The following is a 16,712-nucleotide window of genomic DNA, read 5'->3' as shown; positions in this document are numbered from 1 at the left end:
CACAGCCCTTTTTAACCCAAAGAGAAAAGCTTTCTGTGACTGGCAGAACCATGCATCATCCTATCAGAAGCAGAACTCTTTCCATCAAAAGGAGGATCTGAGAAATAAATTTAAAAAAATAAATAAAAAAAATTAAAATGGTGGGAGGACAAAGCAAAAGACATCCAAGCGTTCTCTCACAGACATATGTGGAGCTTCTTTTGTGAGACAAAGACCCTGTATGAACCAACCTCATGTGGCCTCACACTGTTGAGATCCAAAAATGTTAGTACTCTTCTTAAAGATAATGAATCCATTAAAGAGTGCTGGAAGGAACACTACCAAAAGCTTCTAAATCAAGAATCAACTGTGATTGATGACACCATTGACTCCATCCCTCAGCACCCAATCTGGAAACTCTTCCCAACCCACTCAACACCTGAGGAGGTCCTCAAAGCAATTAAGCAAATAAAGAACAATAAAGCACCAGATTCTGATGGCATACCAGCTGAAGTACTGCAAGTGTGGGGGAAACACTGACTAACAAGCTTCATTTGTTGATTGTAACAGTGTTGGGATTCACCACCACAGCGCTTCCCGCTGGTGACTCCAGGAATTAGCTCAGTCCAGTGGAGCACCTTTCCTGGTGGTGTCCCGTCCATTGTCTCACCCTTGGTTGGTGTATGGACCCATGTTGCCCCCAACCTGCGGCGTCCTCTTCAAGCCACTGCCTCCGGCAATGCCCCTTAGTCCATCCTCATCCCCTTCTGGGGTATGTGTGTCAATCAGTTGTCTCTCTGAGCCCCAGCCAATGTGGGCAACTGCACCCCCAAAGTCACACCCCTCTTGGCAGGGGGTTGGTGCAGCCCTAGACAGCCACTACCATCAGCTGGGGGTAAGGCAAGGGGGAAGGAGAGGGATCCAAGCCCGCCCACTACTCTGCGTCCCAACCCCGGGATCCTCTAATGGCAGCCGTCCTGCCCTCCTTCTCTCCCTCAGTCTGCCCACGTCCCTGGACGATCTCCCCTTCGGCCCCTCGCACCAGTTAGGCCCTTCCTTTCAGAACCTTCAGCCTGGCAGACACCGGGCTGGAGTTCTCTTCTGCTCCCCCTGGGCCTGCCCAGCACTGCACTGTCCCAGATGGTAGTCTCCCAGCTCTGGAGACAGACCTTCCCTTATCGAAGGCCTGGGACAGACTGCCTGCTCCCTCTCTGAGCAGCCTTTTTATAGGGCTGAGCCTAGCCCTGATCGGCTGCCTCCAATCTGGGCCCTGATTGGCTCCCAATAAGCCCTTCTCTTATTGGCTGCCCATTTGCGCAGGCGCACTGGTCTGCTGCAGCCCACACTCTCAGGCAGTGGGGCAGCTGCCCCACTACACTGCTCCTCAAAATCTGGTGCACTGAGGAAATCCCTGCTGATTTACATAGCGCTAACGGTACCATTTTCACAAAGGGAAATAGGGCTGACTGTGGCAACTATCGAGGCATTTCCCTTCTCTCCATCGCAGGGAAAATTCTTGCTAGAATTTTACTGAATCACCTGCTCCCTCTTGCAGAGGAAGTACTTCCAGAGTCTCGATGTGGCTTCAGACCATCACAAGGCATCATCAACATGATTTTCTCAGCTAAGCAGATCCAGGAAAGATGTCAAGAACAACACCAGGAGCTAATTATGGCCTTTATTGATCTGACCAAAGCCTTTGACTCTGTCAACAGAGGCTGTGTGGAAAATCATGTCAAAGTTTCGCTGCCCAAGAAAATTTATCACCATTGTAAGACTCCTCCATGAACAGATGATTGTGTCCATCCTGTGCAGTGATTCTACCTGTGAGCCCTTTCTCATCTGAACTGGTGTAAAACAAGGTTTTGTACTGGCACCCACCCTTTTCTCCATTTTCTTAGCAGCTATGAAAACGTTAATCAAGACTGTTTACCACATGGTATTGGCATCCAATATCGGACTGACGGCAACCTCTTCAACTTTTTTCGTCTCCATGCCAGAACTAAAGTAATATCATCAACAGTTACCAAACTCCAGTACAAAGATGATTGTGCTGTACTTGCACATTCAAAGGAGGATCTACAAACAGTCCTTAATTGCTTCTCTGAAGCTTACAAAAGTCTACGGCTAACTCTGAACATTGGCAAAACAAAAGTTCTCCACCAGCCAGCTCCTGGTCAATTATCAGACGCAGCAAGGAAGATCTACATTGACAGAGAAGAAGTGGAAAATGTAAAATACTTTGCCTATCTTGGCAACCATCTCTCACAGAAAGCAGACATAGACCTTGAGATTCAGTACAGAATCCGCTATGCTAGCCTTGCCTTTGGCAGACTGTCTCGCCAGGTGTTCAACAATCACAACATCAGAACACACATTAGACTTTTAATTTATAAAGCAATGGTAATCTCAGCTCTTCTCTATGGCTGTGAGACTTGGATGACCTATAGAAAACACCTGAAAAACCTGGAACACCAGCACTTTATTAGGAAGATCCTCAACATAAAGTGGGAGGATCACCGCAATAATGTCAGTGTCCTCAGAGAGGTCAGCATCTTTTGTGCTGAGCCCCTGATTATCAGGCACCAGCTGAGGTGGAGCAGGTGCTGTGTGTGCATGCCTGATGTACACCAAGCAAAACAATTGCTGTACGCCCACGTCACCAAAAGAGAAAGGAAAGGGAGAAGCCAAAAGAAACACTTTAAAGACATCCTCAAGATAAACATCAAGAGATATGGCATCAATACCACACACTGGGAGACATTAACCCAGGATAGGGATAACTGTCTAAGACTTGTCAGAGAAGGAACATCGACATTTGAGGAAAAATGTCTTGCCCTGGTAGCAGAAAAGCACATAAAATAAAGGACAGACAACTGTCACCCAGCAATCATAGCTCAACCCTGACTTCCAACACCACCTGCAACATCTATCAATGGGTCTGTGTCCCATAAAAAAATAAAACCTGTGTAAGAGATCATCCTCGACCTCGAGGGATCAACAACGACAACAATCCTCAGGTTTCCCTAGAGAGAGGCAGAGTTCCATCAAAGATCTGCCCTTTGACACTGTTAACCTGTTCCATGAGAAAATGGATGAAATCTCTCCACTTTCTCAAAGACTCAAGAACTATTCTTCACCAGCTGGGTGTTTATACCCATCCCCAAGAGGAAGCATCAGAAATAGGGATATAGGGCAAGACTCACCTCTTTAGCCCTTTTATCATCAATGTTCTCAGGAGCCACATTGCAAGAGATTGAGGGTGTATAGACGCAGGAACTCACCGTCTGCAACATCCACCATCATGTCGTATTCTAACCCCTGGCGAAGAGTGTGTTTCATCCACATCCCTTTATTGCTGCTTCTTCATGCCCCTGTTCATATGTTTGAAGGCTGCTTCACCCAATTTGTCAAAAGCTGGAAGGCCCTAGCTACAGACAAATGGGTATTAAAGAGTACCCATGGGGGCTGTCTAAACAAGTTTCTGACTATTCCTTCTCCAAACCCCTTTCCCGATGGCTCTTCAGAGACCACTCTTATGAGGAGATTTTATGACAGGAGATGTGAACTCCCTGCTCCTCAGGGGAGCCATAGAAAAGGTTCCACTTCAACACCCTGGAAAGGGAGTCTATGCTCCTTACTTCTTGATCTATGTCAGTTAAGCCAGCTTATCAAAAAAATAAAATTCAACATGACACCCTTGGCATCAGTAATTCTCTTGTTAGAGAATGGCACATGGTTCGTGGCTCTCAACATGAAAGAAGCATATTTTCATATAGATATCCATTCAGCCCACAGGTGGTTCCACAGGTTCCTCTTAGAGCAAAACTATTACCAATTCAGAGTCCTCCCCTTTGGTCTGTTCACAGCACCTAGGGTTTTTTCAGTGGTGGCTGCTGGGACAAGAAGAGGATTTACAGTTTTCCCATATCTCATTGACTGGCTTCTCACAGGAAACTCCTATAAGGAAGTCCACATCGTGACCCATATTCTGCTCTACCTTTTACTTTTCCAAGATATCTATGTCAATCATGAAAAATCCACATTTTGTCTACTTCTGCGGGAATTCTGCGTATGCACAGAATTTGTCCCCCACAGATTTTTTTGCTTCCCCGCAGAAAAATGACTTTCTGCGTAAATCACTGTGGGGAGAAGGTAGGACTGGAGAAGACCTGGCTGGTGGCTCCTACCATGCGCCATGCTCAGCTGTTTATCCCGGCTGGGCTGGGAAGGATGGGATTTCCTCTTCCTTTGCTCGGCATCTAGGGCTGGGTCAGACCTACCCCCAGATTTCTCCTCCGGCTGCAGGAATTTCTGAAAACTTCCCCTCTCCACCCACTTCCTGCACCCATCACTCCTGAGCTGTACAGGGAGGGATCCATTTACAGGGAGCTGCACCCCCATCTGCCCAATCCCTGTGCATCCAGAGTCCCTCAAACCCAGACCCTCCTGGTGAGTCTCGCCCTCCCCGCCACACTCAGAACTCCTCCCTGATGAGCCCTACTCACTGGTAAGCAGGAAGCTTCCCTGGTACTTCTTTAGAGAAAGGGTTCTCAAACTTCATTGCACCGCCACCCCCTTCTGACAACAAAAATTACTTCACGACCCCAGGAGGGGGCACCAAAGCCTGAGCCCGCCCAAGCCCCACTTCCCTGGGTGGGCGGGGGGGAAAGCCCAAGCCCCACTGCTCCAGGCAGGGGGGCCAATGCTGAAGCTCAAGGGCTTCAGCCCCAGTCAGGGTGCCTGCAACTTGAGTCCTGCTGCCCAAGGCTGAACCCCTCTGGTTTTGGCTTCAGCCCTGGGTAGTGGCGCTTGGGCTTCAGTCCTGGGCCACAGCAAGTCTAAGCAAGCTACTTTAGCTGCATCTCTGAGAGACATATCCATGCTAGAGATATGTAGGGCAGCAACTTGGAGCTCTTTGCATACCTTCACAAGACATTACACCTTGGTACAGTCATCAGCTGCAATTATGATTATGGGGACAGCAGTACTACAGTCAATTACTTCTGCGTCCTCGCACCCACCACTTATCTGTTAATCTCCCACATGTAGTATTGACACAGAGACCATCACTTGAAGAAGAAATGGAAGTTACTTACCTGTAACTGGAGGTTCTTCGAGATGTGTGGTCCCTATCTATATTCCACTATGCCCCCCCACCATTCCCTCTGCTGTGGATTGATTACACTGTGGTAAGAATGGGGAATCTGGAGAGGCATTGGCTTGCACCACTCTTTATGGATTTGGTTGGCAGCTTGAGAAGAGCTACGGTGCATGTGTGAGCCAATGGACACTGCTTACAACTAATTCCAGACTCAGGTGCATGGTGAGCGTGCATATCCCACTTTTGGAATACAGATAGGGATCCCACATCTTGAAGATCCTTCAGTTATAAGTAAGTAACCTCTATCTTTTGGAATTATGAATTTGTAATATACTGTGATACTGGTGTCTGCTTCCAAAGGCTCAGGTTTCTAAGACTGAGAAAGCACAGAGCAAATACTTCAGAGAGCTCTCAAGTGGAAAAAAGATGCTTATTTTTAAAAGCTTGTTGAAAATGACTGATTTGTTTTCCAGTTCTGTTTCTCATATATTGGAATGTTTTTCCTTATTTTATTTTTAGGACTGAAACTCTATACTCTCATACTTTTTTGCAGCATGCATTGCAGGGTTCTCCAAAGTGCCGGTTATCTTATTGTATATAGTTTGTGTTCCTCTACTTAGGTACAAGAAAGTAAATTCAGGTTTGAGTTTCTGTAATATGAATTTTCTCATTTTGGGGATTTTTGTCCCTTAGCATTAGTGAATTTTACTTTATTTTTGTGATTTAATTGTAATGTGACACTTAGTGCCTCTTCTTTTCAATTAGCAAAGTAAAGTTTACTGTTTCAAAAGCATAAAAATGAATAGCTTATTCTCTAAAATGGAAATGATAATATGTATCCAGCTTTTTAAAGTGCTCTGAAATGCTTGGATGAAAGGGACTAGAAATGTAAATTGACATTAAATTTATGATAAAATATAGTCCTAATGATAATAGCTAAGTCTGCTAGAAGATTGAGGTACCATAGGTTCTATTCTAATGGGGATAAGGATTTGGTTTCTGGTTTTCTTACTGGTTTCTGGAATTTTATGGAAAAATATGGAATTGTAGTAGCAGATTATCAAACCCATAATTTCTCAAGAGGATAGAAGTGGTGTGATGATGCACCAAAATGCAGGTTTGGAAGACAAAATGTGACTCATCACTGCCATTTGAATACTGTACAATGAACTTGAAGGCAATATCTAACTTCCTATGATATATTTATTATTTTTCTTTTGAAAGGCCAGAACTGGAATAAAATTAGATCTATAAAAACATTCAATATTGTATTCTTAATTTTAATTTTGTACATATTTAGAATTCATTTGCATGTTATAGAGCACCTGAAACTGACTTACTATGATGAGCATAACTCCCTTGCCTGTATTTTATTGTATTTAACTGCTAAATGGTCAAATGAAGTAAGTCCTTAGAAGAGAAGTTGCCCTGTTTTACTTTTAGTGTACTCTGAATCTTACTGTCTGGATACTTGTATCCCTATTATAATACACATAGCTACTTTCTTATTAGTTGGTGGTCATTCTGTATTAGTAACTACTTTTTTCATCATCAACTTTTTTCATGTTGTAGCCAGTGTTGCAAAATATTTACATGCCAGATGTGCTAAAGATTCATAGGTCCTTTCATGCTTCAGGCTCCATTCCAGAGGACATGCGTCTATGCTGATGATGGGTTCTGCTCGATAACAATCCAAAGCAGTGCAGACCAACACATGTTCATTTTCATTATCTGAGTCAGATATCACCAGCAGAAGGCTGATTTTCTTTTTTGGTTGGTTCAGGTTCTCTAGTTTCTGCATCGGAGTGTTGCTCTTTTAAGACTTCTAAAAGCATGCTTGACACCTTGTTCCTCTCAGTTTGGAAGGCACTTAAGAACCTTAAACCTTGGGTTGAGTGCTGTAGCTCTCTTTAGAAATCTCACATTGGTACCTTCTTTACATTTACTGAAGTCTGCGGGGAAAGTGTTCTTAAAATGAACGATGAGTGCTGGATCATCATCCCAGACTGCTGTAACATGAAATATATGGCAGAATGTGGGTAAAACAGAGCAGGGGACATACAGTTTTCTCCCCTATGGAGTTCACTCACAAATTTAATTAATGCATTATATTTTTAATGAGCCTCATCAGCATGGAAGCATGTCCTCTGGAATGTTGACCAAAGCATGAAGGGGCATACGAATGTTTAGTGTATCAGGCAAATAAATACCTTGCAATGCCAGCTTCAAAAGTACCCTGCAAATGCCTGTTCTCACTTTCTGGTGACATTGTAAATAAGAAGAGGGCAGTATTATCTCTTGTAAATGTAAACAAACTTGTTTATCTTAATGATTGGCTGAACAAGAAGTAGGACTGAGTGAACTTGTAGGCTCTGAAGTTTTACTTTTTTTTGTTTTTGAGTGCAGTTATGTAGCAAAAATAATCTACATTTGTAAGTTGCACTTCCATGACAGAGATTGCACTACAGTACTTCTAGGAAGTGAATTGAAAAAAACAATTTCTTTTGTTTATCATTTTTACAGTGCAAATATTTGTAATAAAAAATAATATACACATTGATTTCAGTAACAACACAAAATACAATATATATGAAAATGTAGAAGAACATCCAAAATATTTAATAAATTTCAATTGGCACACTATTGTTTAACAGTGCGATTAAAACTGCGATAAATCACGAGTAATTTTTTGGAGTTAATCACATGAGATAACCGTGATTAATCAACAGCCCTATAAAATTATTATACAATTAACTGAAAGACTATTTAGAACTTGTCCTACTGGCTTTATTTGGCTGTGATGATTGTGAAATTGCTTTCCCTAAAATGTGCAGGTTGTTGGAATCCAGGTCTTGAACAGAGATTCAAGTGACCCCAATTTCAGTGACGTTACTGTGGTACAGCAGTATTTCCAAATCCTACCTAAAACATAACCTTATGGATACCTAAATCAGCAATTCTCATACAGGGGTCTGGGGTCCCTGGGGGGAGGAGGTACAAGTAGATTTCAGAGAGGCTGCCAAAATAAACCAGACAGCAGGGCCAGCGTTAGACTCACTCTCGCTAGGGTCCAGTGCAGAAAACCGAAGCCAGAGCGCTGCCGCCCAAGGCTCAAGCCAAAGCCCAAGCAACTTAGCTTTGTGGGGCCCTGGGCAAGTGTCCTACTTGTTACCCTCAAACATCAACCCTGGCTTTTAATCTACTGGATATGCGGAAGAACAGTTGTTGTGGCACAGGTGGGCTCTGGAATTTTTATTGTCTGTTCGGTGGGACCTCAGAAAGAAAAAGATTGAAAATCCCCAAAAATAATGGAAAACCCTTAACTGACTCAATCAGTGGCAGTATAACTGAACATTGTCAGCTTGAGATGGATACTCTCTCCTTCTGCACTCCAAAAAAATTTATTCAACCACTCTGTCATTCTCCAAAAGCATTTTGCAGTCCAGATTCAGATCCTGGAGAATGGCTCATCTTCCAAAAATAGAAATACAGCCCTGTGTGCTCTGAAATCTTGTAAGCGTGATCCAGCTATATTGGTCTCAGTCAGCTGTTTCTGTCTATAGCTACAGGGTAGCTTTCCTCAATGTTACTCCTTACTCTCCTGTAAATGTTCTTGTTTTCCTTCTGTTTGTATCGTGTTTTGGCTTTTCTGCTCTTCTCTGCTGCCTCCAAGATCCATTTTGGAGAGTCTTGGCCAATATAGGGCATGGAAGTTATGGGACGTTGAGTGGCCTACTCTAAACTGTCTGCTTTGGTGATAATGCACCTCTTAGCTAGATCTGAACTACTTGCCCTATATAGTCCCCACTTCCATAGTTCACCCACACATCTCCTGGGTGTGGTGCTCTGTCCCCTCTAGTGGCACCGAGACAACTTAAATATTGATGAGTTTGGTATAGCCTTAGCTAAGGGCCATGTGACTTTTGACTCATGCAGTAGAGGCTCATGCATTTAGCTCAGAGATGGGCAAACTTTTTGGCCTGAGGGACACATCTGGGTATGGAAATTGTATGGTAGGTCATGAATACTCATGAATTTGGGGGTTGGGGTGTGGGAGGGGCTGAGGGCTCTGGCTGGGGGTGCGGACTCTGGGGTGGGGCCAGAAATGAGGAGTTCAGGGTGAGGGAGGGGGCTCTGGGCTGGTGCAGGGGGTTGGGATGCGAAGGGGGGTGAGGGCTCTGGCTGGGGGTACAGGCTTTGAGGTGGGGCTGGGGATGAGAGGTTGAGAGTCCAAGTGGGTGCTCCGGGCTGGGACAAAGGGGTTTGGAGGGTGGGAGGGGGATCAGGGCAGGGGGTTGGGGTATGGGAGAGGGTTTGGGGTACAGGCCCCAGGCGGCGCTTATCTCAAGCAACTTTTGGAAGCAGCAGCATGTCCCACCTCCGGCTCCTATGCAGAGGCACAGCCAGGCAGGTCGGCACGCTGCCCCGTCCATAGGCGCCAATCCTGCAGCTCCCATTGGCTATGGTTCCTGACCAATGGGAGCTGTGGAGCCCCTTGGCTGATCCTATGCATAGGAGCCGGAGGGGGGACATGCTGCTGCTTTCGGGAGCTGTGCAGAGCCACAGCACATGTGGAGTGGGGCAAGCCCCTGGCTGGAGTGGGGCAAGCCCCGGACCTTGCTTCCAGGCAGGAGCTTGAGGGCCGGATTAAAATGTCTGAAGGGCCAGATGTGGCCCCCAGGCCATAGTTTGTCCATCCCTGAAGTAGCTCGAGGTCCCAGGTTCGATCCGGTCGACTGGGGTCTGTCGGTGTTACAATAGCTCATCATCACTATGGAGGAACAAAAAAGCAAAAAAGCCAACAAAGTTAGAAAGCAGCAGTTATCCCCTGATTCCTTTTGTCTTACTTTTAATATATGCAGGCTAATCTCCCTTTTCCATTTAAATTCTGAGTCTGATTCTCTTCCCCTAAACTGGGGCATTCCATCTGCAATTTCAACTAGTTAGTGAAGGGAGCACTCCCTTCCTTCCTTCCTGTTCTTTCACTATCATCTTTTTCAAGCTAGTTTCTCCCTTTGCTGGTACCTTGATGTCTTTTGTCACAGACTGCAAATCGTCCAAGCTTTCCAACTATTCTAGGAGAAAACCAGAGTTTAGCACACTGCGCCAACAAAAATAGCTAAGAATGTGCATGTCATACATGCACACTAAATTGGAGACTTCAACAAAGAAGATTTTTCCTTCTCTCTCCTTTGAAGAGGCTGAAGTTTCTTCTTTTTCTTTTTGGTGCTCTTTGAATTGAATTTAAAATGAGTGCAGTGGTGATTTGGGAATACCATTCAGCAGTCATTAGAGATGTGTGTTGACTTATTCTGAAAAGAGTAGTTTCAGCAGGGTTTGTCACGAATTTCAGAAAAAAGCATGGGAAGACAGAGAAGATGTTTAAGCTAATCCCCCTGAAGAGGATGATTGCATTTCTCAGTTAATAAAGACTCTTATTTTTGTAGTCTGGGCAGCTGCTTCCAAAAATCTAGCCAATAAGCAAATAGAGCATTACTGGAAAAAAGATTATGAAGCTTTTGTAACAGACTTAAAGGATTCTGTAGTGATTGGTACCATAGTTCTTCAGATATCCCCTTGATGAAACTTTTAAAAAGGCTAAAGCCAATCTTGAACTGAACAAAATAAAGGGATGAAAGGAACAGTACTTTTGCAGTACTCTTTGTAATATCATTTGTTTCTCTTATTGGAGGTGTAACTTTGTTTTAGTTCCCAGAAGAATTATTTGGCTTTGACACTGGACATTTTCAGGGTCTTAAAGATTCATGGAAGTTCACTTCATTCTGAATAAAGCTGCTTTGAAAAAAATCAATAAAGATGCTTCAGATTTAAAGAGTGTGTGAATTGCACAAGATGCTAAACACATTCCATTTGTAAATACCTGGTAATGGAGACAGCTCATTTGTCGCACCAGGGCCAATGGGTATTTGTCATTTCTGGTTTTCTGTGTATTCGGAGCAGTCTTCCCCTAAAATGAGGTCCAAGAAGTGACAATGAAGGCTTGTCATCCCAAGAGGACTGCCAGTAAAAGACAAGCATTGCTGTTTCTTCTAAGAATGGGACTGAACTATTACAGACAGATGGTCTCTCTAGATTATACAGTCTACTGGTTTCCAGGGTTCCTCTATACTCCCCTCCATTCTTAATAAAGTCCTCCCTTCCTTCCAGTTAAGCCAGGAGATGGTCTTTTTATTTTGAGCTACAGTTCAAAACCTTTAGGCACCTTGCAGCACTCTACTTTTTCCAATATTTCTGGGGCAAATGCTTTAGGTATTTTAATGTATAAAAAAACAAACAGGAGGTTTTTGATGGGTACTAGATCTTTACCTTCTCAGCTGCTCAGTGAACATCTCTTTTCCACAGATTCTTTTCTGCTCACTTGGGAAATTTTTACTCTGTACTGTAGATGTAAAAGGATGCCTTCCTACTCCTGTGCTATCCATATTCATCCACCAGTATGTTGCTCTTTCTTTTCTGCTACCCACTCCAATTATGTGTGTTTCATTCTTTCAGTCAGAAACATTGCCCTTCTTTTTTATAAACCTGTTGCTATGTTACACTTGATGAACTTGCAAAACAAAATTGCTCTCAGACAAATAACTTGAAGAGCCCTTTGCCATCAACATCTTTGCCACTGTGGGCTTTTGTGGCCGGTGAAATATGTCGCATAGATTCAGTGAAGGGAAATGGTCATCAGGCAGTCTCCTTTATTATAATCCTTTAACCTTGATGATCAGTTTAATAGTTAAACTATTCCTTCCTCTATATCTAGCCCATTTTGGTAGAATACAACAATGAAACATATAGGTTACTGAAATCTTCAAAGGAAAATTAAAAGTGACCTCCTGAGGTTTGAAGTCTTCAAAATTTTCTACCATTCAAAGGCCATGGCTTCATAACATTTGGGAGAAATATGGGCAATTGAATAGACTGGCTCAGCTGTCAAACTCCAGACCCAGGCAAGTGGGAACTCAAAACACAGTAGAAAATATTTTTTTTAGATAGGTTTTGCTGAGGCATGATACCCATTAGTTTCAATTATTAACAGGAAACTCTCAATGAAGTCTTCAGGTGGTGGTTCTCTCCGAGTTCCTCCTCCTATTTTCCTTTGCTTTCCTTTTTATTTTTGGCTTGTTTTTTGTTACATGATGATGTGACTCAAGTTTGGCAGCTGCACTCTGCCTGAGAATGGGGGACAGCACTGTCCAATCTGCCAGTTTCATGTGAAAATATCAATGTAGAAGCCGAGTTCCCTCCCTCTTCTCCATTTTTTGACTTTTTCTCTCTAAAGTTTTTCTTTTACTAAACTTTTTTTTAGAAGTATTTCCTATGGTCACATTACTTATCCAACGAATCACCAGTTCTAGCGTCTAGCAGAAGAGTTCTGCAGTGTTGCGTCTGCATCTTCTAGAGCAGGGGTCAGCAATTTTTCAGAAGTGGTGTGCTGAGTCTTGTTTATTCACTCTAATTTAAGGTTTTGCGTGCCAGTAATACATTTTAACGTTTTTAGAAGGTCTCTTTCTGTAAGTCTATAATATATAACTAAACTATTGTTGTATGTAAAGTAAATAAGGTTTTTAAAATGTTTAAAAAGCTTTATTTAAAATTAAATTAAAATGCAGAGCCCCCTGGTCCAGTGGCCAGGACCTGGGCTGTGTGAGTGCCACTGGAAATCAGCCTGCGTGCCGCCTTTGGCACGCGTGCCATAGGTTGTCTACCCCTGTTCTAGAGAGTGGAATGAACCACTCTGTTAGCTGAACGTCTTGGAGAGTCTTATAATTTGACATTGTCTTTGTTAGCCTGAGAGGGGAGGATTACTGCATGGGTGGTGGTGAAGTTAGCTTTCCTTTTGCTGAAACCTTCTACTAGCAGTTTCACAAAGAATTTTCAGATCTTTAAAAACATTATATAAGGAAAGAATAACTGAAAACATTTCATACCTCTCATGATTGCGTGAATATATAAATACTTCATTATAATATACAGTGAGTGCTTGGATCTCCTCGTCTTTGTGGTATTCACACATTGTACCTCTCAAGATACTACTTATGTAAGTGTATTGCCAAACAATAGTGTTTAAATGTATACAATTTCTGCAAAACTATCCATCATACATACTGTTGTAGGATGGATACTTTTAAATGTATTGCTATTCACAACATCTTTGTCTCTTCAGCTACATTGCTATCTTAGTAAAGTGATTTGCTACTTGGTTTAATAATGTGTTTAATTTAGTACTATGAATAAATTAGTTGGAGAAGCAGACAGGGAGAGATGAAACAATTTCAACACAGTGGAATGGTAGCAGTTACTGGAATTTAAATAGCTACAGATTTTTCTTCAGTGCTCACAATTTTTTTAAATATAGTCTTTGTCTTCCCTATTAAATTCCTAATTATGACTTACATGAAAACTACTTTCTTTGGAGAGAGGACTGTAATATACATTCAGGATTTCATTAATGGAAATATAGCAATTCTGAGAATGTTCTAATGTTTTAACATTGAGTTAAACTTGAGACAAACAGTATTAAATTGATCTCCTATTTGTAAGAGCTAAAGGGATTTTTTTAATTCAGGTGAATTCTCTTGCCTTGGTGAATGAATTAATTACTTACAGTGATCAGCTTTCAACTGGTAAAACACAAATGCAGAAATCAATCAATATGTTAAGAAATACAGTATAGTGTTAATTGTTTAAGTTGCAGTAGCAAATACCTAGAAACACTGATGCTTTAAAATTTTAATACTTAGTTTTGGTATTTTAATAGGCTCTTGTGTAATGTTCAAACAGCTGAGAACAAGTAAGTAAATGCTAGTGGGAAATGTTCTATTACTCAATATGAGAACAGATGGTAACTAGTTTATTTGCTAAAAGCTATAATTTCTCAAAGTTGAATCTTTTGAGCTATACAACTATCCCTGCTTCATGTGTTAATTGAGGGACAAATCAACTTTTAATATTCTGGTTTATCACATTAAGATGCATTTTTTTATCATAATGGAGTGGCCAAATGTTTTTAATTTCATCTGAATGCTTTTGGTCACATATGTTTAGGCAGGAAAGAAGTTGACAAAAAGCATGCAGTTGCATGTTTAACAAATCTTCAAACTTTGTTTTGAAACATCACCTCTAAAACAAAAAAGCATTGAGTAGGTTTATTGTATGAATAACCCTACTCCATTAAGTACATGACTTTTTATCTCTTGCAGCTATGTTCAATTGCATTTTATCTCTGCTGCTCTTCCACTCTTATTTCACTCTTGACCCTATTTCTAGGAGATGTGCGAGTAAGAAGTCGGGCAGGATTTGAAACAGAAAGAAGAGGTTCTCATCCATACATTGATTTCCGTATTTTTCACTGTAAGTATTTGAAAGCAGATAATGACAAATACATGAAGGCTTCCATTAATTCTAACTTCTGGGCCTCTAAAAATTAATGCTATTAGCTGCTTATGTAACAAGAAACTATTCTTGAACTTTTCAGAAAAATCTTTCCACCACTTCATCCTTGTTATCCCAAAAATAGTACAGAAGACTCCCAGTGCTCAGTATTACTTTATATTCTGAAAAGTATAGTTTAAACTTATGAATACATCAGGACTAGACACAGGTTTTTGAATGAAGTGAGGTATCATCTTGTGTCCAGCAATGGATGCACTTATTATTTGCTTGGAAGAGACAAGAAGAGTACTTTCCCAGCTTTTACAAAGAGTTAGATGGTTCTGGAAGTGGAGACCTTTACACATAGGATGAAAGTTGAAAAGATCTTCAGTAGGTTTCAGTGTTCCTGAAGAGATCTTAATCTTTTGAAAGGCTCCATTAATTTAGCACATGCAGATAATGCTGAAAAATGTGGATGGGAGGGAATCAACCTAAAATGAAACTTAAAGCAGTATAAGAAAATAATGAGTTTAAACAATTTGTTTAATTGGAAATGTGTAAGGAAACATAATTAGTCTTTAAAAAAAAATACTGTAACTTCAGTCAGAATTTGACTTTTTTTTTTTTTTTTTTTCATTTTTCTTATGATTAAACATCCCAGTACTATGGTACAAAAGCTGCAATATCCACAGGATAGTGCAATGGTTAGGGCAGTGACATAGGACGTGGAAGACCTAGGTTCAGTTTTCTTCTGCCATGGACTTCCTGTGTGACCTTGGGCAAGCCATTTAGCCTCTCTACACCTCTGTTCTCCATGTGTAAAATGAGGATGATAATGATTCTCTAGCTCATAGGGGTATTGTGAGGGTAATACGTTGAAAGATTATGAAGTATTTTGAGATCTACTGATGAAAATAGCTATATAAGAAATAATCATTATTTATTTTTATACACTATAACATGAACATTCAGTAAATAAGCAGGTAATTTAAATTTTAACTCTTTAAAAATCACAATAAATTAAATGTACAAATATGAAAGGTATTTTAAATGTCTTGTTACAAAGTATCCACGTACATTAGTGTCACAGATATCAATACAGTTCTGCGAATATGTTTAAGTGCGATGGGAGAAGGTGGAAAAAAAAATCTTCTGTTGGCTCTAATTAAAATGTGGCTGTTATAATGACTTAAATGACGGTGGCAGAAAAAAAAAACCCCAAACCTGTTCTAGTTAGTCCCTCCATTGCACTAACTTATTTTTAAAGTGGGTCTAATTGGTGGTCTAAAACCCTTAAAACTAGTTATTAAAGTTACACAAAACAAGTGAGAAAACAAAGTTTGAAGAGTATGAGGTACTAAATTCTCCAGTGAAGGGGAATTTAGATTTTGTCACAAAAGTATTCCTTTTAAAAATTGGTAATCCTCCCAATATTCAGCAAAATAAGACATTGCAGAAATAATATGCAATTTATTAATGTTAAATTTTAAAATACATTTATGAATGCAAGTCATTGACATTCTTCACATTCTTATAGACAAATTGATACAAAGAGGGTATAGTTCAAAAAAAAAACCAAAAAAAAAACCACCTCTGTCTGGCATTGCTATCTAGATTTATGTACTGTGCTCATCACTGTGTGTCATCACCTAATATTTGTCCATCAGAGCTTCTGCTCACTCAGGCCAAGAACCCAACTTTTAGTAGCATTAAACTTGGTACCAAGAAATGTCTTGGCTACAACTTTTTCTTGAGCCAACTGTTACGAGCTTTCTGTGCGCACAATTCTCCAGCTCTTCCTAGGAGTGCAGGTGTGAGGCCAAAATGGGAAGCTTTACCTTGTTTCAGGCCCCTACCTCATGGAACAGTTTTTTCCCCTATAATTCCCCTGCAAATGGATGAATTCCAGCCCAATTTTTCTTCACTTGTAATCCTTCCATGTATCAATTGAAAGTAAATCCTTCTTTCTTTCCTCTCAGCAGTCCTGTTCAGAGTTTCCCCTCCCTCCCAAGCCTCTTTAAGCAAAGATGCACTGTATCTTACTACCAGTTCAGTCTCTGGGGGAGACTAGCTTTGACCTCTTCTTCTCAGCCCCCTCATTTTCTTTCTCTGGTAATTCCAGGAGATTTTGTATGAAAAATATCTGTATTTAGCATTACATGTGACAAAAACCCTGAAAAATTTGCCCTATTGACTATAAACTACCCTTCAAGAGAAGAAGGCAAGCGTGCGATCTTTTTGCCTT

At 41.3% G+C, this 16,712-nt stretch overlaps 1 protein-coding gene across 5 annotated transcripts in view; it reads left to right on the top strand.

Moving 5' to 3' along the window:
- The window catches only part of PDE7A (phosphodiesterase 7A), a 165,710-nt gene that overhangs the window by 97,019 nt on the left and 51,979 nt on the right, over window positions 1-16,712 (top strand). For 4 of the 5 annotated variants that reach the window (XM_032804106.2, XM_032804103.2, XM_032804104.2 and 1 more), the window contains exon 3: window positions 14,363-14,446. The exons of the other annotated variant lie outside the window; for it this stretch is intronic. In XM_032804106.2, the coding sequence (XP_032659997.1) occupies window positions 14,363-14,446 (84 nt within the window). The remainder of the gene's footprint in view (window positions 1-14,362; window positions 14,447-16,712) is intronic. 5 annotated transcript variants of the gene reach the window in all.

Source organism: Chelonoidis abingdonii, chromosome 2 (assembly GCF_003597395.2).
Source record: "Chelonoidis abingdonii isolate Lonesome George chromosome 2, CheloAbing_2.0, whole genome shotgun sequence".
Taxonomy (NCBI): domain Eukaryota; kingdom Metazoa; phylum Chordata; order Testudines; family Testudinidae; genus Chelonoidis; species Chelonoidis abingdonii.
Note: the sequence above shows the minus strand (reverse complement) of the source record. Positions and strands in the feature narration are given on the sequence as shown.